General features: G+C 40.2%; 1 protein-coding gene across 2 annotated transcripts; it reads right to left on the minus strand.

Moving 5' to 3' along the window:
* Nucleotides 1-8,348: 8,348 nt before the first annotated feature.
* Nucleotides 8,349-23,259, minus strand: LOC114662080 (tripartite motif-containing protein 16-like). Of its 2 annotated transcripts, none has more exons than XM_028815401.2 (6): nucleotides 22,528-23,259; nucleotides 15,478-15,573; nucleotides 14,238-14,471; nucleotides 13,945-14,104; nucleotides 13,707-13,760; nucleotides 8,349-9,476 (listed from the first exon to the last, which is right to left on the minus strand). In XM_028815401.2, exons 1-6 carry the CDS (start codon nucleotides 23,104-23,106, stop codon nucleotides 8,950-8,952), a joined length of 1,650 nt encoding a protein of 549 aa, XP_028671234.1. In that variant the 5' UTR covers nucleotides 23,107-23,259; the 3' UTR covers nucleotides 8,349-8,949. The 2 variants fall into 2 exon arrangements, 1 of the variants encoding a protein (XP_028671234.1); XR_007936332.1 differs by having other exon boundaries at nucleotides 9,396-9,476; nucleotides 13,949-14,104.
* Between the last annotated feature and the right edge of the window lie 1,936 nt (nucleotides 23,260-25,195).

Here is a 25,195-nt window from a genome sequence, read left to right on the forward strand (position 1 = left end):
TTGTTGCATTCCAGTTTTCATCATCTGTAACCCGCTCTCCATGTGTTCGTCCCCGTTCTTTAATCCCTTTATAAAGTTTTACTTTGTTTCCTACTCTGTGTTTTATTTCTGACCTCGCTTTATCCTGCTTGCGGCATGTCAGACAGTTCGTAATCTCTCTCATTTTACTCTGGGGAGGGGGGCTTTGTTCTGTAACCTGCTCTCCATGTGTTTGTCCCTGTTCTTTAACCTCTTTATGATGACAGTTCGTAGTCTCTCCCGTTTTGCTCTGGTGCGGGGGGCTTTGTGTGGCGCCTGCACACGTGCGTAGACTCTCCCGTTTCACTCTGGGGGGGGCTTTGTGTGGCGCCTGCGCACTATGTCTTTTGCATCCACGGGCAGGTCCCTGCATCCATATCCGGTTTACCATTCTCGTTTAGTAATATGGATTCTCCAGAAAATTTTGGAGTGTGTCTGAGTTAGCGTTTGTGCAAGTTCAGCCAAGAGCATTTGTGAGGTCAGGCACTGATGTTAGACGAAAAGACATGGCTCACAATCTGCATTCCAATTCATCCCAAAAGTGTCCAACAGGACTGAGATCAGGGCTCTGTGCTGACCACTTGAGTTCCTCCATGTCTTTAGGGACCTGTCTTTGTGTACATGGCCTTAGTTATGCCTCCCCTAACTGTTGTCACAAAGATGTACTGTATATGTGCACATTTGTCTGAAATTTCTTTGCTTGCTGTGGCATGAACAGTATCCTACACTGGAATCAAGGGGCCTAGGCCAAACCCTGAAAAACAGCCCAAGACTGTTATCCCTCGTCCACCAAACATAACAGTAGATACTATGCAGTCTGGAAGATAGCATTCTCCTGACATTCATCAACAACAGATTCATCCATTAGACTGCCAGACAGTGAAAAGAGATTCATGAGTTCAGAACATGTTTCCACTGTTCCAGAGTCTAATGGCAGCATGTTTTTCACTGTTCCAACTGACAGGTGCCATGGTGCTTAATGATCTTAGGTTTGTTTGCAGATACTTAGCCATAAAAACCAAGTTCATGAAGCTCCTGATGCACAGTTCTAGAGAAGTTGTTGCTTCCAGAGGCAGTTTGAAACTCTGTTGTGAGTGATGCAACAGAGTTTAGGCAATTTAAACACACTATGTGCTTCAGAACTCAGCAGGCCCACAGTATGTGTTTGTGTGGTGTACCACTACAATGTGGCTGAGCTGTTGTTGCACTTTGATGCTTCCACTTCACAATAATAGCACTTACAGTTTACACAGACTGATCTAGCAGAGCAGAAATTTCACGTACTGACTTGTGTTAAAGGTGGCTTCCTATGACAGCTCCATGTTGAAAGTTGCTGAGCTCTTTAATATGACCCAATCTACTGCCAGTGATAGTCAGTAGAGATATATGTGCTTGTTTTTTCACCAATTAACAATGGGATTGACTGAAATACCTGATCTCAATCATTTGGAGAATCACTGCCAACTATCGTTGCTCCCGACTCCTGGCTATCATTGGTCCTTCCATTAATTTACACTGGCCAGGTACAAAGCTATTTATCAATCTGTCAATGTTATCAAACTGGTCTGCCGTCCAGGTAATGGCATCCTCCCCATCTTTTCTGTGTTGCAATTGGTTATAGAGAGAGATGCAAAAATTAAGAAAATAGAATGACTGACCAAATTAAATTTACATAAACTAATAAGGATAGATAATATATTCACATGCTCACTTTTTAAATATCAAAATATTCAGCATGATTTTGACCCTATACAGTTAGGTCCATAAATATTTGAACAGAGACAACTTTTTTCTAATTTTGGTTCTGTACATTACCACAATGAATTTTAAATGAAACGACTCAGATGCAGTTGAAGTGCAGACTTTCAACTTTAATTCAGTGGGGTGAACAAAACGATTGCATAAAAATGTGAGGCAACTAAATCATTTTTTGAACACAATCCCTTCATTTCAGGGGCTCAAAAGTAATTGGACAATTGACGCAAAGGCTATTTTATGGGCAGGTGTGGGCAAGTCCGTCGTTATGTCATTATCAATTAAGCAGATAAAAGGCCTGGAGTTGATTTGAGGTGTGGTGCTTACATGTGGAAGATTTTGCTGTGAACAGACAACATGCGGTCAAAGGAGCTCTCCATGCAGGTGAAAGAAGCCATCCTTAAGCTGCGAAAACAGAAAAAAACCCATCCGAGAAAATCTACAGTTTGCTACATCCTGAGAAAGAAAGCAAGCACTGGTGAACTCAGCGATGCAAAAAGACCTGGACGTCCATGGAAGACAACAGTGGTGGATGATCGCAGAATCATTTCCATGGTGAAGAGAGACCCCTTCACAACAGCCAACCAAGTGAACAACACTCTCCAGGGGGTAGGCGTATCGATATCCAAGTCTACCATAAAGAGAAGACTGCATGAAAGTAAATACAGAGGGTGCACTGCAAGGTGCAAGCCACTCATAAGCCTCAAGAATAGAAAGGCTAGATTGGACTTTGCTAAAGAACATCTAAAAAAGCCAGCACAGTTCTGGAAAAACATTCTTTGGACAGATGAAACGAAGATCAACCTCTACCAGAATGATGGCAAGAAAAAAGTATGGAGAAGGCGTGGAACAGCTCATTATCCAAAGCATACCACATCATCTGTAAAACACGGTGGAGGCAGTGTGATGGCTTGGGCGTGCATGGCTACCAGTGGCACTGGGACACTAGTGTTTATTGATGATGTGACACAGGACAGAAGCAGCCAAATGAATTCTGAGGTGTTCAGAGACATACTGTCTGCTCAAATCCAGCTAAATGCAGTCAAATTGATTGGGTGGCGTTTCATGATAGAGATGGACAATGACCTAAAACATACAGCCAAAGCAACCCAGGAGTTTATTAAAGCAAAGAAGTGGAAAATTCTTGAATGGCCAAGTCAGTCACCTGATCTTAACCCAATTGAGCAGGCATTTCACTTGTTGAAGACAAAACTTCAGACAGAAAGGCCCACAAACAAACAGCAACTGAAAGCCACTGCAGTAAAGGCCTGGCAGAGCATTAAAAAGGAGGAAACCCAGCATCTGGTGATGTCCATGAGTTCAAGACTTCAGGCTGTCATTGCCAGCAAAGGGTTTTCAACCAAGTATTAGAAATGAACATTTTATTTCCAGTTATTTAATTTGTCCAATTACTTTTGAGCCCCTGAAATGAAGGGATTGTGTTAAAAAATGTTTTAGTTGCCTCACATTTTTATGCAATCGTTTTGTTCACCCCACTGAATTAAAGCTGAAAGTCTGCACTTCAACTGCATCTGAGTTGTTCCATTTAAAATTCATTGTGGTAATGTACAGAACCAAAATTAGAAAAAAGTTGTCTCTGTCCAAATATTTATGGACCTAACTGTATTTATTGCATTATGTAAATTTTTTGAGAACGTTCAGTAGTAGTATTGGCAGTTTTTATTTTATTATTAGTGATAGTAGTAGTTGCTGTACTTACCATATTTTGAGTGTAAAACAAAAAAGATGAAAAACATTTTCACAACTGTAAACTTGTTACAGATATATTTAGCACAAACATTAGGACGTTTTTCTTCACACAGAGAACCACAGACTCATGGAATAAGCTACCAAGTAGTGTGGTAGACAGTAGGACTTTAGGGACCTTTACCAATAGACTTTATGTTATTTTGAAGGAGTTATGTGAATAGAACTGGCAAGCTTTGTTGGGCTGAATGGCCTGTTCTCATCTAAAAGTTTCTAATATTCTATTATTATTATTATTAACAGTGGTAGTATTAAGCTTTTTTTTTTTGTAGCTGTATAACATGTCACAAGTGATACTGGTGACAAAAAGAACAAAGAGTAACAGCACATTGATACCCTGGAACATTATTACTATTATTACTAATTAGGCCTTCATTTATAAAGTAAATAAATCAAAAATGTAAAGTTACATTTGTGAAGTGTGCTTCTTTCTTTATTTAGATATTTTTTGTTAAAACTAGGGGGTTTCCCCCTGTTCACTTCACTCACCAACCCCCACGGCCTGCACTACGCACCAGCCATTTCATGTCTCTGCCACTCGCGTTGTGAAGAGGGGGTTGAACGCACCTCAAGGAGACGCGGTCATTCCTCTGAAACCTTCTCTTAAACGGTGATACAATGGGAAACAAATACAGTTTTTTTTTTACCTCCTCTTTGTTCGATCAGCTGCTGGCTTGCTGCTGCTGCCGTGCTGCATGAACTGCATCTAACACGGCGCTTTGAACATTTTAAAGCTTGAAAAGCACTTTTAGGCTTAGAATTTTATATATATAGATTAGATTAAACCTGTTATAAAGAATAATAATTGTATCCAGCAAGGGGTGCATGCTCCCTGGAAATCCATTCATTAGAGACTGCAGTTTTCAATAAACCAAAAGTCTGTATGTATGCCTATATGTATTTTATATTTTATGTAAAATAAAATATCCTTCTCTAATGATCCTAAGATGAAGTAAGAAAAAATAACACTAAAGAATGAATACACTTAGCTTCTTTTAACATCGGCTGAAGACTCACAATAATACAACTGTCGAAGGAGAGCTACTGGCGAAAGCATGATGCAGTCGTTGGGTTCCTGCAGTCGGCTCTGACCTGCTTTGAGAGAGAGTGCAGGAGTTATAATTCCTAGGTACGAGTGGGAATGATGCCTTATATCCATCTGTAGGTGATGTAAGTGCAGTTGCAGGTTTCAAAATAAGAACATTCATTAGCTAGACATGGGAATCATTCACAGGGAAACTCTAAGTAACAGACAGTAGCCCCTTGCCACATATTGATCATCTCCAAACTTGCCTTCACTTCCCATCTCCCTGTCAGGTTCTCCCTGTCACCTGGGGCCTCATGTATAAACGGTGCGTACGCACAGAAATGTTGTGTAAGAATGTTTCCATGTTCAAATCGTGATGTATAAAACCTACACTTGGCGTAAAGCCACGCACTTTTCCACGGTTCCTCATACCCTGTCGTACAGAAGTTCTCTGTTAGGTTTTGCAGACTGGTGGCACCCAGCATCAAAGCAGTGCTACTGTTCCTGTGTGATTACCCTTTCTTAGATCCACATCCATGACGGCGGCTCAAGTGCTCCTTGTAGAACTGTTTGTACTTGCAAGTTACCGTGAGGTAATTGTACTTATGATACAGTTATAATATTGCACTTTATAAAGCGCGTATTTACATATGATGACGATATCATTATTAAGATGAAATGCAGCAAAATATGTTGATTATATTATACAGATAAAACTTTAACTACACGGTGCCGCAGCACTAGCGAGCTTGAGCTTCATTCATGGTTTGTTCCTGCCTCGCACTGTTTTCATGCTGTGGCTGGCGCGACACTGGAAGGATAGGTGGATAGAATAATTAAACATTACGAAGATATTTCGATGTTCCTTAAACGTTTTGAAGAATCGGCGTTCTAAGCTTACAGATGGCTTAACGTCTATTACAGAGCTGATTGTGTGGCAATTGGGTATTTGGAGAAAGAAAAGTAAGGACAGGAATTGGGGGTTAGTACGTTTGAAAAAGACAGTACTTCTGTAATAAAGCATTTCATTGAAGGTCGTGCATGGCGCAGCAAGCATCTTGCTGTAAGACATGAGCAATCATTGCGCCACCGTGTTCCCATGTTTAATAACATGCTTTAACTCATATCATCATGAAAATGATATCACATATACTTCTCAGTATTTTAATTACTCAGAGAGCTGTAATATTACGAACGTAATGAATTCTGTGTCCTGTCGGAGGAAGAGCACATAGTGATTCAGGCACATAGAGCACATATAAGATCAAATACAAAACAAAGCATTTAACGTGCTACTTTAGTTACGATGGGATTTCAGAAACTAGTAAATTAAATGATTTTAAGATGAAGTTTATGATGTTCTACTTTAATGACAAAATAAACTACGTGATTAAAGTGGAAATTTCGAGATTAAAGTTGACATTTCGTGCTTTTTTCACACTGTGTGCCTTTTTTTTTCACCGTACCCTAATAAGCTTTCATATGACACTTAGACGTTGGGCTACGAGTCGCCTTTTCACGCCGACTTTGATATGTGACAACTTTTTTATTTCGGGCACTGTGCGACTTGAGCTTTCGAGTTTCTCTGACACACTATGTCACTCGATCAACTTCCTGTTGTTGCTTATATAACTGCTTAAACCAACAAATAGTCCGTTTTTCTTTGCCTCCATTTGGTATTCGCTGAAATTCTTCTATTTTTTTCCTGTACTCTTGCCATTGCCTTTACACAGAACGCTGGGCTTAAGGGCCATTTATATTGATTTGCATATTCAAAGAGGTGTAATTCTTGGAGGAGTTGGGCCGAGACAGCAAGCGCGTGCACGTGCGTTTATTTCCATGCTGAGCGGGATTTATGTAGTGGAAGAACGCGGAAGTTGGCAAATACACAGATTCCTGCATCTGAATTTTTCTGTGCATAAGCACATTGCGGTTTTTGTGCTTACGTCATGTTATAGTGCAAATTCTACGCACGGCGTTATGCATGAGGCCCCTGGTCTGCATAGATTAGATATTTTCAGTTGTGTCAATTCCTGACCTTAATTTTGAGTAAAATCTTGTACTATGGGATTAACCTCACAGATCACAGCGGCACACTTCAAACCTTTGGGTACACTACTGTAGTGGAATCAGGGTGGGGCAAGTTGGGAAATTTGAGAGGCCACAGGAAGAAAATTCCACTTAGGCCCCAGTTTGGCTACAGGTGGCATTGCTGGCTTGTGTAGCCTTACTCTTTTTTCTAATTCTTGCCTGGGAAGGCAGAATTTAAATACTGTACTGAGTTGGCATGTGCAATCCAGCATTAAGACTAGAAAGGCCTCACCTGAAATCTTTTTGAGGCACAATGCTATAGTGAAAAATTTGAGTCAGCCTAACATCTTAAATGCACTCTCATCATAACTGATACAAGTAGGAGGGTCCTGGGACTGCAGAGAAAGGGCGGGGTCAGAGACAGAGCCTAAGCTCCATACTGATAGAGTTTCAGGCAACCTATAATGACATCTGCAGTTTACTTTCATCGTTTTCTTTTTTTTTATTGATGTTACTAAAAGCAAGTAACATTCCATACAATCAACTCAAACTTAACACGACTAAATTCAATTCAGCCCCCACTCGAGAAACAGAGGAAGGCCAACAAACAGAGTAAAACTTAAAGTGTAGAAAAGAGGGAAGAGAATATTTTTTCCAATATAAATGCTTATTCTGTTATTGATTAGATCCTGCCAGCTTTTAAAAATGTTTTGAACAGATCCTCTAAGTGAGAATTTGACTTTTTCCAATTTCAAATAGTATAACATCAGTTACCTACTGATTTTAAAGAGTTGGGCTAGGATTCTTCCATTTGAGCAATTCTATGTGCCAATAGTGAACTAAAGGCAATTACAGTTTGTTTGTCCTTCTCCAGTTTAAGCCCATATGGGAGTCCACCAAACACAGCTGTTAGTGGATTAGGAGGGACTGTGACACTGAGGCTCTTTGAAAAGTATTTAAAGATTTTTGTCCAGAATTATGTTAATTTGGTGCCCAGAACATGTGGCCCAGTGAGGCTGGAACTCGATTGCAACATTTGCAGGTTGGATATTGCCCTGGAAACATTTTGGACAAGTTTGAACAAGACAGAAGCTTTTTAACAGTGAACAGCCAGTGGCTCAATGGTAATTGCAAATAGCAGTGGCGACAGGGGGCATCATTGTCTAGTAACAAGTTCTAGTTTGAAGTAGTCTGAATTAGTCTGCAGTTTAGATGGGTTGCAGTTGAGATGAGAGAATCTATCTATCTATCTATCTATCTATCTATCTATCTATCTATCTATCTATCTATCTATCTATCTATCTATCTATCTATCTATCTATCTATCTATCTATCTATCTATCATGCCTTTCATCTGTCTGTCTGACTATTATATAGTGCCTTTCATCTATCTATCTATCTATCTATCTATCTATCTATCTATCTATCTATCTATCTATCTATCTATCTATCTATCTATCTATCTGTCTGTCTGTCTGTCTGTCTGTCTGTCTGTCTGTCTGTCTATACTATAGTGCCTTTCATCTATCTATCTATCTATCTATCTATCTATCTATCTATCTATCTATCTATCTATCTATCTATCTATCTATAATCTTATTACGGGTACAGTGATTGCAGAAGAGTCGCAGCCCTTGTTACAGACACGCCATAAAGTCAATGAAACAATTCTAGATAAGATGAGTATTTGTTAGCTAGAACAGTATGCATGTAATAAACTACACAAATAATACAGTAAATAATGGTACATATTTTATTTATTTATAGTAAAATGGTACTTACAGTACAATTACTGATTAAGATATTTAGGTTGAATAGTTTATATTAAAAATGCAACTAAGTTATATTTAAATAAAACATTGCTGCAAATTTTAGAAAGAGGCAATAACATGAGGGAGATTAAAGTATAGATTTTCATTAAAATGAAAATTAAGAAAAAAATGTACATGAAGAAAAAACCGTGTTACAAAAAATGTCCTCTCTCTGAAGCCTTTAAATGAATTATAAAGCTGTTTTATAATTTTCTTGACAATGTATATTACAAGCATTCATAAATGTTCAGAGCTGCCCTGGGCCTAAACTAGAGTTGCTTTGTGATTAATGCATATTTCCTCCCAGCACACAGGCTACCAAAATACAGTTTAAATAAAATAATGGCGATAAGCAGTAATATAGAATCAAATTTCTTTCTTTTTTCACTTCTATGTCCACCCCACCAACTCACATCCACACACTCACCATCTCCTTGAAAGTCAAATTCCTCCACAGCCTCAAGTAACTGATTTATATAAGGGAAATCCTTCAGACACACGAGGATGTTTGCAAATGACAGTGATGACTAATTAGATGGGTCAGAGATGGCAAATTATTAGACTGGAATCAACACCAATCCCAAACCCAGGATAGAGAGGCTCAGTGAAGGATGCTTTAAACCTGTACAAGAGGGTCATTGTGTCTTCTGAGACGATATAAAATGAAACACAGCCAGCAGGACAGTCCAGATACACTCCTATTCTGTGACAGAGTGGGGCAGTTATCTCTGTCTCCTTGTTACTGTGCCACACAGAATACCTGGTAGTAGAGCAGTCAACACTCCAGGATTTATCATTACCTCCAAGGCCAGACTCTGCACCTTTTCCTTTCCTGCACATATCTTTATATGCAACACCTATAGAAGCCCCCTTACCTATCCACTCTACTTCCCAATAACAGCGAATCCCAATTATCCCCTGTCTGCACAGCACTTGACGCCAGTGTTCAAATCTGTCAGGGTGATCCCCATATTGCATCTTTCTCCCTCGTGTCACCTTCCTGTTTCTTTCAGACAGAGATAGTTCTTTGTTCATTGTGTTAGGGTCAAGTGTAAGTTGGAAAGAGTCTAAAAGGAGAGAAAAAAAGAGAACAGTAATCACAGAAGAAATTTCCCATGTACAAAATGATAATGCATGAAAAGGATCTGTGTCTTTATGCTCATCACTTAACACAGGGGCTAACACAACATGGCCCTGAACTAGATTTAGAGAAAGGGGAAGTGAGTGGATGGATGGAGTAAAATTCTGCAATGTGTTCAAAACTCTATATCTCTGATTGTCCTGAAGAAGTTAAATTATGTAAAAGAATCAATTTTCCCTGAAATTGGGCAGAATAAACAACAAAAAGCTAGATTTCAGAAGTCCTAAAAAGAAATCAGCAGTGCACCAATTTTATAGTGCAGCAAAAATTAAACAGACCACAATGGTCTAAATAACTATATTTTAGTCTTTCGCTTGTTTTTTTAAGCTTTAAAGGCTCCTAATTAAATTTCCCAAATGCCAACACAACTGACTGATTAATGTTAAATCAACAATAGAGGTGAAAGTTTCCAGTGCACTTATACTGTAATTGCACACTAGAAAGTGTATTGATCTGAAACTTGAAGGATGGTAGAGTGTGAAAATAATTCCAAGAACAGCATATCTGCAAATGATGTGTGTGAGTCGCAGCCCTGGACTTCCCCACAGTGGCTATAAAAGGTGCTTGTCTGGCAGTTAAAATACTCTTAGGGAACAAACATGTCCTGGCAAAGAGGACAAGGGCTCTCTGACTTTGAGCTAGGGAGAATTGTGGAAATGTGGGGAGGCAGATTATCCTTCTGGGACATTGATGCTTGTGTTGGCTGAAATGTGAACACACTGACAAGAGTATGATGTTCCTTGGTAGAGGAGAGTCAGACACATCAAAGAGGTCTGCAGTGCCACATCGCACAAACAGACAAGATAACAGACATGTTGTCCACATGGCAGTGCTGGAGCGAAGAGCCTCATCACAGACCCTAGCCCAAGAGTTGAGGTCTGTCACATTTCAACGGGTGTCTGCATTTACTGTTTGACCCAGTTGGCAAGAGCTGTGCCTTTTTGCTCATTTCCAGCTACTTCTTAAATCGTTGGCCACAGGTGTCTGTGCCTGCAGTGGTGGCAAGAACACCACCAATAACAAGATGAGGGCCATCACATTTTGTTTTCAAACGAGCCCCAATTCAATTTACTGCAAAATGATGAACAGTTATATGGAGGCAGTGCACCAAAAGGTTCCTGAAGATATGAATTTTGCAGCACCATATGGATCCAGAACGTGGTGTTACATTGTGAGGTTCCACTCCTGTTCTCGCCTCAGTGGCATTGCCTGCACCTTGACCAGCTAGCAATACATGATGGATACATCACATTGGGCTGAGGTGGTACCCTATATACAGAGGTTTCCTGGTGCCATATTCCAATAGAACAATACTTGACCACATGTGGCACAAAGCATCGTAGAGATGAGAAATCCCTTAAGAATGTAATGAATTATTATTATTATTATTATTTTTCACCTCAGAAAAAATTCCCCCATGTTCTCACAAGGGTCTCCTCTTGATTTTCAACAGATATCTCAGTTCACAAAAGTCTCAGGTCTTCCAAGTAGTGTTTCGACATTTTTTTACAATTTGGAAGTATTTACTGCTTAGTAATATATGGTGTAATGTATGGGGTAATAAAATACTATGATTACAAAACTGTAGACCTTGCTTCTGAATAATACTATTAGTTGCTCCAATTAGATTATGCTCATTCTGGAAGACAAGACAGGCAATATGGTACAGTGGTTTGGATGTTGTGTCTTCAAACCCAGGTACTGACACTGGGTGATCATGAGCAAGTCCCTTCATCTCTGCCTGTGCTCTAATTACAAATTAAACCAATTGTATCTCAAATGTTGCAAGTCACCTTGGATAAAGACATCAATCCAATTATAAGTAAACAGTACAAAACATTGGGAGAGATTAAAACAAGACTAGAAAGAGATCTACCAAAATATACAATGCTTTCAAACCAAAATCTCAATTTTGACTCCTTGTACCTGAGTTGTATCTCATGTCTCCTTTTTTTCCTAAGGAATTTTAGGAGAAACATCTTTGAAAGTTGATTCTTAAATTAAATATAATATTTTTGAAGTCTTACATGAGCCATAAAACGTCAACCTCTGAACAGTAAAATGTTTTATTGGATGGTTGGATAACAAACGGTATGCCAGAGACCACCAGTGTTTACCATGGACAGATTTTGGCCACGTATAAAGGCTGCATGGCATGTCATTCCACAAACACACATTCAATGTCAATACCTTTCCGTACATGACAGTGTACAAGTGGCTATTTCTGCCCATGGTGGATGCACTAAATGTTGACAATTGAGAGATCCATATGTGTGATGAAGCTGTACTTCTAATCAAATATGCCACATATCATAAGTAATCTGCCATTTCAATGCCACTTTGACACCTCATGTCTTACTTGGTGTTGGAATTTTAATGGCCAGCAGCAAAATAAAACTCTTCCCATTAGAGAAATGTAATATATTCAAGCATTTATAATAAAAAGGTACAACAACTTTTTCAAACCTACTTAATTCATTTAATTCTTGCAAAGCGCCAGAGCCTCTTCCAGCAGCATGCCTTTGGTAATGTAGTTATGGGGAGAAAATGCAATTGTTACATATGAATAAAGAATCATTTATTCATTTAATCATTTCCCATGCCTACTTTTACCATTTCAGGGTAAAGTGAAAGCATACGCAGGCAGCATCAAGGACAACCAAGGAAATGATCAAGACAAGGCAGCAGTCCATTTAAGAGGACACTGACTGACGCACTTACTTACTCTGAGCTGATTTAGAGCAGCCATTTAAAGCAATCTGCATGACTTGGTAATGTGGTAGAAACTGGAGCATCAGGAGAAAATGCACAATCACATGGGAAGAATGTTCATATTCCAAACTGACAGTGAGCAAGTCAGGATTTAAACTCTGTGGCTCCAGAGCTGTGAGTTGCCGGAGCAATGCTGTCAAATCCAAACTTTTGCATTAAAAAGATACAAGCCGTTAAAAATGGCACATTTTTTAAAGATTAAGAGGTCTACATTCAAATATGAAAGGAAACACTCCAAAAAGTGACCTAATTGAAGCTGGTTTGGTACTCCAAATTTGAAATTCAGTCATAATAGAAATGTCATTTGATGAAGGTTTACACTTTGTAATCAATGCATGGTCGAGGCAAGGCCAAAGTTATTGCCAAGCTGTTTGGTGAAGTTAGCTTTGTCACTAAATACGTAACCATGCTGCCTAAATGACTGAACTTATTTAAAAGTCTATAAACAGTATTTCGGCTGTAAAGGACAGCCGGGTTCCATGCCCGGCAGGGACGCCTCTGCTGCATCTGTTCTGGTGGAGCCACCACGGGCAGCTCAATACCTCCCCCGGGACGCTTGGTGGCAGCCTCCCTGGTGGATGATGATTCCCCAGCCTGGCGCATGGCTCCATGGGACATGGAGTCCTCCACAGCCTGGTTGGGGGCTTTGGATGGCCGCCAGGGGGAGCTGCATGGAGTCAGCAGCCTGGCTGGTCATATCTTCAGCCCCACCCGGAAGGGCAATTAGGACCAGGTGGCCAAGCACCTGTAACGCTTCTGAGTGGGGTATAAAAAGGCCAGCCACCACCACTCGAGAGAGCCAGAGTCGGGAGGGGAGGACTAAGCCTGAGGAGGAGTGGTGGTGGTGGTGCTGAGGTGGAGAGAAGAAGTGTGGTTTGTGTGCAATTTAAGTGCTTGTGGGACTGTGTTGGGCCTGTGGGACATGGGGAAGGCATGCCCCACGGCTGAAGAAGAATAAAAACTGTTTTAATCAAGTATGTGCCTCTGCCTGAGTCTGTGCCGGGTCGGGCGCTATATAGCGCTCATATTACACGGCTCACATAGACTCTGCCACAGGATGCACCTGTCACATGCTTATTGCCATTTTCAGTACATGAGTATTTGTACTACTGCCAAAGAGGGTGCTCCACTGCTAAGGTTCATAAGCAAGAATAGTCATCCATCCGTCCACTCATTATTAAAACCACATAATCCAGTCCAGGTGGTGTTATCTGGAGCTATCTTGTCAACATTGGCCATTAGTTAGGAATATAAGAAGAGCATGTAAACTCCACAGAGGTGGTTCCCAGCTAGGGATTCTGAACCATTATGCTACCTAAGAAATAAGAAATTTTAAGAAAGTTCATTTCAATTGTGTGAATTAAGCAAGTAAAAAATAACTTACATCTTAAAAACTCATGTCTTGTCTGGAACAGCGGAGACAGTGGAACATCTCTCACTTAATAAAAAAAGAAGAATATTTTAAACTTAAAAGAGAGCTTGTTGATATAATGTGCACAGTGAAAGACAAAATAGATAGACTGACAAATGAAAAGAGGTAGCTCTACTTCCTTCATGTAATATATGGCATGTCCCCACCACATGGATTTCCTCAGTCAGTTTAAGATGAATACATACTTTACCTACTGGAATGAATTTCACAATTTCCTGAAAGCTGAAGTTCTCCAGCCGTTCTTTCAGATATGACAGCTCTTTTTTCAGGTTTTCAGTAAAACACTGACCAGTGAGAGCAAAGCTGAGGGATTCTCTACTTCCCGAGGGAACACAGAATGATGTGAATGTCTGCGTCAGAAGAGAGGAGGAGGAGATTGGGCTTTAGAGAGGAATGCATTTGAAGACCTTCTGATGACAGAGACCTATGCAAACCCAAGGACTTTTAGGAGTTCTCATTGGTCCTCTGAATATGCACTCTTACCTGGAGGAATATGATATCATCATCCGTCTCAGAGAGTTCAGTGAGTTCAGTGTCGCTTCTCTTGAGGTCCTGGATGTCCTTCTCTATTCTCTCTATAATTTCTTCAGCCTTTGCAACTTCTCTCTCCTCTTGCTCTCTCATCTTCTTCATCAGATTCCCAAGGGTTTCTTTGAGGCAGCAGATCAGATCTGAGAGACTCTTCTCAATTTGCTGCACCTCCCTGTCTACAGAGGTCTGTTAGAATGGAAAATTAAATCTTTTCAGGTCTCCTGATAAGAAGAATTTGAAGTTAGTTAGCACTTTCCTGTGTCACACTAGGCACATTTACATGTGCCTCAATAACCCAGTTATTCAAAGAAACCTGGTTTCTAAAATGCCACGTACAGTAAACCCTTATTCTGTTTAGTGAAACCAGGTTATTGGCCTCTGAGAAACCTGACGAACAGAGGTGAATAACCTGATTATGTGTCCATGTAAACACTTAAATGGGTTGCTGTTAAGGAGTTTGTAATTTGCGCATGTCCATTACACTCCATCACTCTGCGTATGTATTTGCTGTATGTATTTGTCATATTTGCCGAGGATAATGTTCACCTCTTTTTAGCTCAGTTTAATGAGGTTGGAGCATTATGACAAAGATCTCAAGAAGATTACTTGCCCATGTAAATGCAGATTTTTAAAGAAGTCATGCTTCTGCCTTATTCACCTGATCCCAGTTATGCGCATGCTTGTAAATGCACTCAATATTGTGTCTTTTATATGAAAAACACAAATGCAGCAGCAGCAAAATGGCGTATGAGAGAACAGTCTGACACTCAGTTTACTTCATTGACTAGGTGTTTGAGTCCTTGTTTAATTTGGAATAATAATAATAATTCATTACATTTATATAGAATACTTGGCTCCTGCCTGGAGCCCATTAGTATCAAGCAGTGCTGGCAAACCTGTACTGTACTACCAAAGTGGATACAGAAAAGGGACTGGATGTTTCGTTTTTCAGTATTGTCCAAATCACAGAAAGGAGAGCTAGTAAAACAAAGAGGTAACCATGCATTTTCATTTACAAGGTACTGCCTACTTGGCTATTATATGGTATAAGAAACCTATAACAAGAGCAACATGATCTTACAATCAGGCCAAGGAGCTGCTGGGCTTGCTGTTTCTCCTTGACATTTACAACCATGTAGTGTATGATGGTAGTTTTTTTCTTATCATAACATCTGCTCTTAATAAAGCTCACCTTAATCAGACACACATAATCTTTGACCTCTTCCAGTTTCTTTTGTTTTTGCTGGAGTCTCTTTTGGATTTCTCTTTTTGTCATCATCATCTGTTCCTGTGGGGAAATGAGTGCCCAGTTAGTAAGATAATTTCACTGTACTCTATACATGTAATAGTGAATTTAAACTGTAATTGGAGAACTGCTTTAACTCCACCTGCTTTTGTAAGTAATTTACCAAAGCAGCACATTATTTTGTGCTCAGTGTTTATAAATGACTGCTGGACCAGACACAGATTTAACTCCATCATTAAAGCATTACGAAACTGATCACCAAATCGAAGCAACAGCTTACAGAGAAGAGATGTGTCTGACACAATGAAGCCAGGTTAAGAATCTCTCTCTTAAAGGAATGCTCAAAAAATCTGTTTTTATATGTTACCCTCATGTAACCGTTAGTGATTCAATTCGTTCTTTTTAAATTCACTTCCACTTATGAACCCAGCATACTATACAATAAGTACAAATGTAGTAAAATAATATCTCAAAACCAGGGTCAAAGCCAATTCCAGAAGCTCATAAACATAGCATATAAAGTTTAAATATAAACACAAAAAGCATGCAATAAATACCAATACATACAGACTTACCAAAGAAGACTGGAAGATGTATTTGCTGCTAAAGGGTCCAAACACTTATAAGAATGATAGATTTCAGTTTTGATTTTTAACAAATTTGCAGAGGTTTCCAAAAACATGTTTTCACTTTGTCATTATGGGCTATTGAGTGTAGATTTATAGATGATACATTCATCTATTAGAAATTAAATTTACAACACATATATTATATATATTATGGCCTGCACAACACATAGGCTTTTATTCATGTGTGGGAAACTCTTCCCAATGGACAGTACGGTAAATAAGCACAATAAGAAAGTACACAGCACTTTGCCTCATCTCTTACTCTGTCTGCCTTCACTTCTCCTCCAGCAAGTTCTGTCCTACATCTCCTGACTCTGGCTCCTGGAGCAGTAGTAGCTGGCTCCTTTTTTCTTGCACCCAGAAATAATTCCAGTGACCTGTTAACATGGTCCGGAAGCGCCTCCAGGTGAAGCGGGAGCCCAGTGAAGTAGGGCTCTGCAGCCCCTGCAGCATCTCCTGGCAATATCCCAAGAACCCAACAGGGCTGAGGCACCGAACTCCAACTACCATGAAGCCCTGTGATAATCCGTGGCGTTGTAGCACTCCAGTGGGGATGCCATCTAGCAAATCGGGGGAATTAATGCCCTGTTTACATATATTTACTGTATATATATATACAGTATACAGTAATCCCTCGCTATATCGCGCTTCGCCTTTCGCGGCTTCACTCCATCGCGGATTTTATATGTAAGCATATTTAAATATATATCGCGGATTTTTCGCTGCTTCGCGGGTTTCTGCGGACAATGGGTCTTTTAATTTCTGGTACATGCTTCCTCAGTTGGTTTGCCCAGTTGATTTCATACAAGGGACGCTATTGGCAGATAGCTGAGAAGCTACCCGGCTTACTTTTCTCTTTCTTTTGCGCTGACTTTCTCTGATCCTGACGTAGGGGGATTGAGCAGGGGGGCTGTTTGCACACCTAGACGATACGGACGCTCGTCTAAAAATGCTGAAAGATTATCTTCACGTTGTGATCTTTTGTGCAGAGCTTCGCATACTTAAAAGCTCGAAGGGCATTTATTGATTTTTGATTGAAAAACAAACTCTGTCTCACTTTGTCTGCTCCTGACGGAGGGGGTGTGAGCTTCCGCCTTCAACAGCTTACTTTGTCTGCTCCTGACGGAGGGGGTGTGAGCTGCCGCCTTCAACAGCTTTGTGCCGTGGTGCTTCACATACTTAAAAGAAAAACAGCCCTATTGATCTGTTTGCTTTTCTCTATCTCTGTGACAGTCACTGCTCCTGACAAGCACTCCTTTGAAGAGGAAGATATGTTTGCATTCTTTTAATTGTGAGACCGAACTGTCATCTCTGTCTTGTCATGGAGCACAGTTTAAACTTTTGAAAAAGGGACAAATGTTTGTTTGCAGTGTTTGAATAACATTCCTGTCTCTCTACAACCTCCTGTGTTTCTGCGCAAATCTGTGACCCAAGCATGACAATATAAAAATAACCATATAAACATATGGTTTCTACTTCGCGGATTTTCTTATTTCGCGGGTGGCTCTGGAACGCAACCCCCGCGATGGAGGAGGGATTACTGTATATATATATATATATATATATATATATATATATATATATATATATATATATATATATATATACTGTATATACACACACACATATGAATGTATGTCCTGACTGCGCTGGTTTATGTTCCTTCTCCTCTATGGTACTATATAATAGCAGGACATAGGGAGACTGCCTTTCAAAGCTGTATACTTCCCTAAGTAGCTAGGTGGCATCATTCCTTGCCTGGATCACCCAAGTGCACACCCTCACTGTGACCTGGGGGTTGTAGTCCCTTTGGACAGTCCTGTTGGGTGCATCCAGGACAGCAGCTGAGAATGGGTTTTCCTATTCAGAGGGGGTTCCGTTTGACCTGGAAGTGCTTCCTTTATGTAATATTGTGGTGCTGGAAGTACTCCCAGGTCTGGGATATAAGGAGCCACCTCACTACAGTGAGAGAATTGAAATCAGTTGACACCTTGTGTCGCCATTTTAGCAAGATCATTTGTATGAAAATGTGCTATAGAAATAAGATGTTGTCAGGAGAGAAGGGGGACAAGGCTTGCCTGGGAGAAATGGAAGAGAAAGAAGGAAAAATAAAGATATGGGAAATTTATTATTAAAGAAGGCACTTTTGGTAATGTATTTCTTAAACGTAAACATTTATATGAACCTGGGACCTATGTCTGTGTGATTGTGTCTACAGGTTGAGGCTCAGAGATGTCCTCTACATATCACAAAATATGCATAAAGTATATATACGTAATATATATGTATACCTGTATATATGTATGTATGTATGTATGTATGTATATATATATTGTGGAGGATTGCCAGCTTTCCAGTCCGGCCCTCACCCCCAGGCCGCTAGGAGGAGCCCTCCGGACAGCATATTCGTGCCCCGAGTTCCAGCAGGGCCTCATGGACTTTGTAGTGTTGTGACACAGCCCTGCTGGATACCTTGGGGGCCGCCAGGAGTTGCTGTAGGGGGGCTAGTGGGCTCTTGCATGCCCTATAACCTGGGAATGCGTGTCAGTCACGTGACTGGAGGAAGCGACGTGCTCCCGGGATGAAGAAGAGGACTGTTTGCCCTGACCCGGAAGGAAATGGACTTGTGGGTTGTGCTTAGAACCACTTCCGGGTCAGGAGCTATAAAAGGACTAAGGAAAGCCCAGAACACTGAGCTGAGCTGGGAGGTAGGAGGGCGAAGTGTCTGGGAGTGGAGGATTGTATTGGTTATCGTAGAGTTTATTAAGTATATGAGTGTGGTGTGTGTAGTGCTTGGTGCACAGTATAATTACAAAATAGAGAACCGGTCGCTCCTCTGAAACTCCCTCTTAAACGGTGATAAAATGGGAAACAAATAGTTTTTTTTTTTTACCACCTCTTTGCTTGATCAGCTGCTGGCTTGTTGCTGCTGCCGTGCCACGTGATCTGCATCTCGCACAGAGCTTCGAACATTTAAAAGCCTGTACAGCAGCTGTCCTACTCTATGTCTTTTATTTCCGGCCCCGGGCGTGGTTACATCTTTGGCACAAAGTCTTGTCTCGCGGGACATGAGTTCCTGATATTTTTTAGTTTATAATTTAAAAATGGAATAAGAATCTGAAAATCTAACAGCATCATATTAAAGTTCAATAAACTCTGAAAAGAGTGATACCAAATATATATACAGTGGTGTGAAAAACTATTTGCTCCCTTCCTGATTTCTTATTCTTTTGCATGTTTGTCACACAAAATGTTTCTGATCATCAAACACATTTAACCATTAGTCAAATATAACAGAAGTAAACACAAAATGCAGTTTGTAAATGGTGGTTTTTATTATTTAGGGAGAAAAAAAAATCCAAACCTACATGGCCCTGTGTGAAAAAGTAATTGCCCCCTGAACCTAATAACTGGTTGGGCCACCCTTAGCAGCCATAACTGCAATCAAGCATTTGCGATAACTTGCAATGAGTCTTTTACAGCGCTCTGGAGGAATTTTGGCCCACTCATCTTTGCAAAATTGTTGTAATTCAGCTTTATTTGAGGGTTTTCTAGCATGAACCGCCTTTTTAAGGTCATGCCATAGCATCTCAATTGGATTCAGGTCAGGACTTTGACTAGGCCACTCCAAAGTCTTCATTTTGTTTTTCTTCAGCCATTCAGAGGTGGATTTGCTGGTGTGTTTTGGGTCATTGTCCTGTTGCAGCACCCAAGATCGCTTCAGCTTGAGTTGACGAACAGATGGCCGGACATTCTCCTTCAGGATTTTTTGGTAGACAGTAGAATTCATGGTTCCATCTATCACAGCAAGCCTTCCAGGTCCTGAAGCAGCAAAACAACCCCAGACCATCACACTACCACCACCATATTTTACTGTTGGTATGATGTTCTTTTTCTGAAATGCTGTGTTCCTTCTACGCCAGATGTAACGGGACATTTGCCTTCCAAAAAGTTCAACTTTTGACTCATCAGTCCACAAGGTATTTTCCCAAAAGTCTTGGCAATCATTGAGATGTTTCTTAGCAAAATTGAGACGAGCCCTAATGTTCTTTTTGCTTAACAGTGGTTTGCGTCTTGGACATCTGCCATGCAGGCCGTTTTTGCCCAGTTTCTTTCTTATGGTGGAGTCGTGAACACTGACCTTAATTGAGGCAAGTGAGGCCTGCAGTTCTTTAGACGTTGTCCTGGGGTCTTTTGTGACCTCTCGGATGAGTCGTCTCTGCGCTCTTGGGGTAATTTTGGTCAGCCGGCCACTCCTGGGAAGGTTCACCACTGTTCCATGTTTTTGCCATTTGTGGAGTCCCAAAGCTTTAGAAATGGCTTTATAACCTTTACCAGACTGATAGATCTCAATTACTTCTGTTCTCATTTGTTCCTGAATTTCTTTGGATCTTGGCATGATGTCTAGCTTTTGAGGTGCTCTTGGTCTACTTCTCTGTGTCAGGCAGCTCCTATTTAAGTGATTTCTTGATTGAAACAGGTGTGGCAGTAATCAGGCCTGGGGGTGGCTACGGAAATTGAACTCAGGTGTGATACACCACAGTTAGGTTATTTTTTAACAAGGGGGCAATTACTTTTTCACACAGGGCCATGTAGGTTTGGATTTTTTTTCTCCCTAAATAATAAAAACCATCATTTAAAAACTGCATTTTGTGTTTACTTGTGTTATATTTGACTAATGGTTAAATGTGTTTGATGATCAGAAACATTTTGTGTGACAAACATGCAAAAGAATAAGAAATCAGGAAGGGGGCAAATAGTTTTTCACACCTCTGTATGTAGGTTTAAAATAAACCTAATTTAAAGCATGACAAAAAAGTGACATAAAATCGTTGCACAAAATCGTTGCACCTTTGGGTTTAGGATTTTATATAAATAGAGAGAGAGAGAGAGAGGTTGGTTTTATTCAAGTCATTATATGCATATATAATGTAAATTAAATTGTGGAAGATAGTATGTTAAGCAGCATACTGCATTAAACATTGATGAAACACAACATAGCTCAATATGTGAATTTCCCATTGGGATTAATAAAGTATCTATCTATCTATCTATCTATCTATCTATCTATCTATCTATCTATCTATCTATCTATCTATCTATCTATCTATCTATCAGTTAGATGTTCTTTGTATTTTGTGATTTATTCCTCTCTTGTCTCTTTGCTGCCACATTTTGAAGCAGTTCTTCTCCAACACTGATAGGATTTTTCCTTCATGATGTGACATGTCTTATTGTTATCATGTTCTTGCATATTCGTATTACCACAAAGAAATGCGCCATTTTGGTGGCAAATATGAATGAATTTACACAGCGTGAAAATTTGAAAAGCTGGATAGAAGCTCAGGTGGCTAACAATGAGGAATAAGAGGCCTGTAGATGGCAGTGCTCGCTCAAAGTAAATGCAGTATTATGTAGACTCCTTAGAGAAGAAAAGTCATTATTAAGTATTAAACATGGAGTTCTCATTTCATCTCACTTTTCTAAACCACTTTTCCTGCTGGACACATGGAGACATTTATTTTGTTATACTGCAAACTGATAGCCAAATATATTTATATGAGATTTTGTAACTTTTCAAAAAGAGAGCAGAATGTATAGTTTTTCGTAAAACAAAATAAAATTTCATTGAAGGGTTATTCTGAAGCATGAATGAACTATGATCAGAAAAATTTCAAATGGCTGATATGACTTTGCAATCACATAGCTGTCCATATCAGGCCTCCTGGTTCACGGTGTGAGTAGCTGCGAATGTAGAGGTGCTGCTCTCGCAGGATTGTAGTAGAACCATGAACCATGACTGAGGAGATGGCTGTAAAAAATACTGGGTGCTGAGTTCCCAAGCACCATCAAGTTCATAGGAAGAAAAAGGAGCTACCAGAACAAATCAAGTAGGAACAAAAGAATTTTTTCTGTACTGCTTTGTTGGCACAGTCTCCTGGTGAGGACGACTGGAGGGAAGCCACTCCTTAAAATTGGGCATATATCTGCATGCCCAGAGTTTGTATTAAAGCACAAAGCAACATCTGAAAGCATTCTGGAAAGGCTGAGGACAAATGAAATAAACATGCAGGCCTTTTCTGTAAAGGCAGAATACAAAGTTTAATGCATTCTGCGTTCCAGCAGTAGCATACAAAAGCACTCATTAGGGGATGTTTTCTGAAGGCACTATATATAAACAATGAAAACAGTAACTAAAAATGCACTATTCTACTTAATGCTTATTCCACAATCAGAAGTTAAAATATGAAAGCAAGAATTCTAAAGAGTTCAATAAAAGCAGGAACTAGCCATATCTGTTGGAGAGAGAATGACTCTCACATAGTATATGTAGAAGACCACCCAATAAACTCAAGTCCCTGCTTACCTGTTTCTCTGTTCTTTCCATATCAGGTGTCACCGTGTCGTGATTTCTGTGTTTAGTTGCTACACATAAAGAGCAGATACAACTCTGATCAGTTTTGCAGAAAAGTTCCATAAGCCTCTGGTGTTTGGAGCAGATCCTCTGGTGCAGGTTTCCCATTGGCTTTTCCAGTTTGTGTTTCTTCATAGTTTCAAACTGCCAGTGAGGCTGGATGTGAGTCTCACAGTAGGAGGCCAGGCATGTCAGACACGTCTGGATGGCTTTCTTCTTTGTGCCTGCACATTCGTCACAGAGTACCTCTCCACATTCTGTCTGCCATTCTGTCTTTGCCAAATGGAGTTTTGACTTCCTTATTTTCTCTGCAACATCAGCCAGCATGACATTTCTACAAAGTGCAGGCCTTGAGATGAATGTTTCTCTGCACTGAGGACAGCTGTAGACTTCGCTCTGATCCCAGTAGTCACTGAGGCATCTCATGCAGTAGTTGTGTCCACAAGGGATTGTGACCGGCTCCACTACAATTTCCAGACACACTGGACAGGTAAACTGATCCTGAGAAAGTGAGATGCTTGTTTCTGCCATTGAGTCTACCACAGAGTGAGATGGTCCGACACAGAGAGGGCGTCAGAGAAAATGAAACTGAAATGAGCTTCACCCACTGGCTCTGGCGGGAAAATGATTTAAATTTTGCAGCTCTGTAATTGTCATTGGCATCACTTCAGGAGAGGAGGGATTTTTTTTTGGTATACTGCCCTGTATTTCTGTTGGATATTACTGCTTCAACACAGATGACTGCTTGCTTCTAGTCTTTTGATTACAGCATTATTATAAATCAGAATTGGTTTACAAAATTACTTTTTCAGTAAAATAAAGACTTAGTAAAATAAAAAGAAAAAATACAAAGTAATTTTATTATATAGAAAAGTTATCACTAAGTGACTTAAAAATACTTGCAGATATTAAAACACACACTGCCTTTGAGATCTCTTCCACATTCACTCTGAAAGGAACACAGTAGGTTGTGTATTAAAGTTTTTTCAGTTCATCAAATTTTTGACATGCATTTATTTTAATTATTTATTGGTTTTTATACATGGAAACACACAGGAAACAACATAACACTGGGCACAGAAAGGACACAAAAAGCAAAAACAGCAGTTTGAAAAGTTTACAATGTATACTGGAGACAATAATGCAAATCTTTTTTAAAATCATGCTTTCTTAAGTGCAGGATTTGGAGAAATCAAACTTGAAACATACACAAAGTCCTAGCTCCCTAAGCTGATTCAATTTTCATTTCACTGCACATTATGCCTGTGTATCTGTGTGTGTGACAAATAAAACTCTTGAATCTTGAATCAAATAAATAAAAGCACTCAACAGTTTTTTTTAGAAAATCCAGAAACACGGATGATATTGCTTAGCACACTCTCCTTTGAAATAGTGACGCTGTGATGAATGCTGCATGTTAAGTACCAGGCAGACTCATGGCAACAATAAGTTGTTTAAAATATAAACTGCATGGCAGAGGTAATGCAAAAACACCTGAAATAGCAGCACCCTCAATCAGAAATGGTCTGCAAAACGGCAGTGGATGAATGGCACAATTATGGCAATACAAATATTAAATTAGTCAAAATCAAGACTAAGGAGTAAATTAGCACACATGAATGGGCTCTAAAAGGAATAAAACTAACAATCACAAATCCAAATCCAAATGCCATGCTGATTAGCACATGCAAGTAAGAATTTCACTGCTGGTGAAATCCAATTGCACTTGTGGCAGCACATCCCTGCAAGGACGCTCCTGTGATGGAAGGATGGGGGGAGGCAGCTTTTCCAGGACACTGCCTCCCCCAAAACACTAGATGGCAGCTTCCTTGGGATCTGGCAGTGCCCCGGATTCCCACAGGGCATCCTGGTACTTGGTGTTCGGTTGCACAGCCCTGTTGGGTGCTGTGGGTGCCGCCAGGGGGAGCTGTAAAAGAACAGAAGGACAAATGCCATATTTATAACCTGGAAGTAATCCCAAGTCACGAGGACAGGAGTCCCGAAGTACTTCTGGGATGAAGAAAATCCAATTCTCCATCTGACCTGGAAGTGCTAACAAGTCACGTGAGTGGAAGAACTCAAGCACTTCTGGGTCAAGGGCTATATAAAGGACTGCTGAAGACCCAGCAAGCGAGCCGGAGTCAGGAGGAGTTGGACAGAGCTTGCTGGGAGGAGTGGAGGAGAAATTATTGTGATTATTATTATTATTATTATTATTGTTGTTATTGTTAGTGAATTGCCTGTGCATGGTGGCAGAGGTGCTTGGAGGCACTGAAAACAAGAAGAAAATAATTAAATACCTTCTTGGTGATTTTACCCTGTGTTCAGTGTGTCTGTCTGTTGGGTTGAAAGGGGCAACAACGACCTCTAGTGTCTCACATTCTGAATGGGTGAACTGGCACCTGAAGACAATGATCACATCCTCCAACTACATTGTTAGCTCCAGACAGACAGATTAATAGTCCTCTTGAAAGGGTAACTGGTCTCAGTCTCCCCAAACCAGACACACCTCTGTACAAACAGCTTCAAACCATCAAAACATAACGTAGCAGATGAAGGGGAGGATGATGAATGCCCTGTCCTGTGTGAACACTAGGTGGTACAGTTACCCCTGTAAACC

Source organism: Erpetoichthys calabaricus, chromosome 12 (genome assembly GCF_900747795.2).
Source record: "Erpetoichthys calabaricus chromosome 12, fErpCal1.3, whole genome shotgun sequence".
Classification (NCBI taxonomy): domain Eukaryota; kingdom Metazoa; phylum Chordata; class Cladistia; order Polypteriformes; family Polypteridae; genus Erpetoichthys; species Erpetoichthys calabaricus.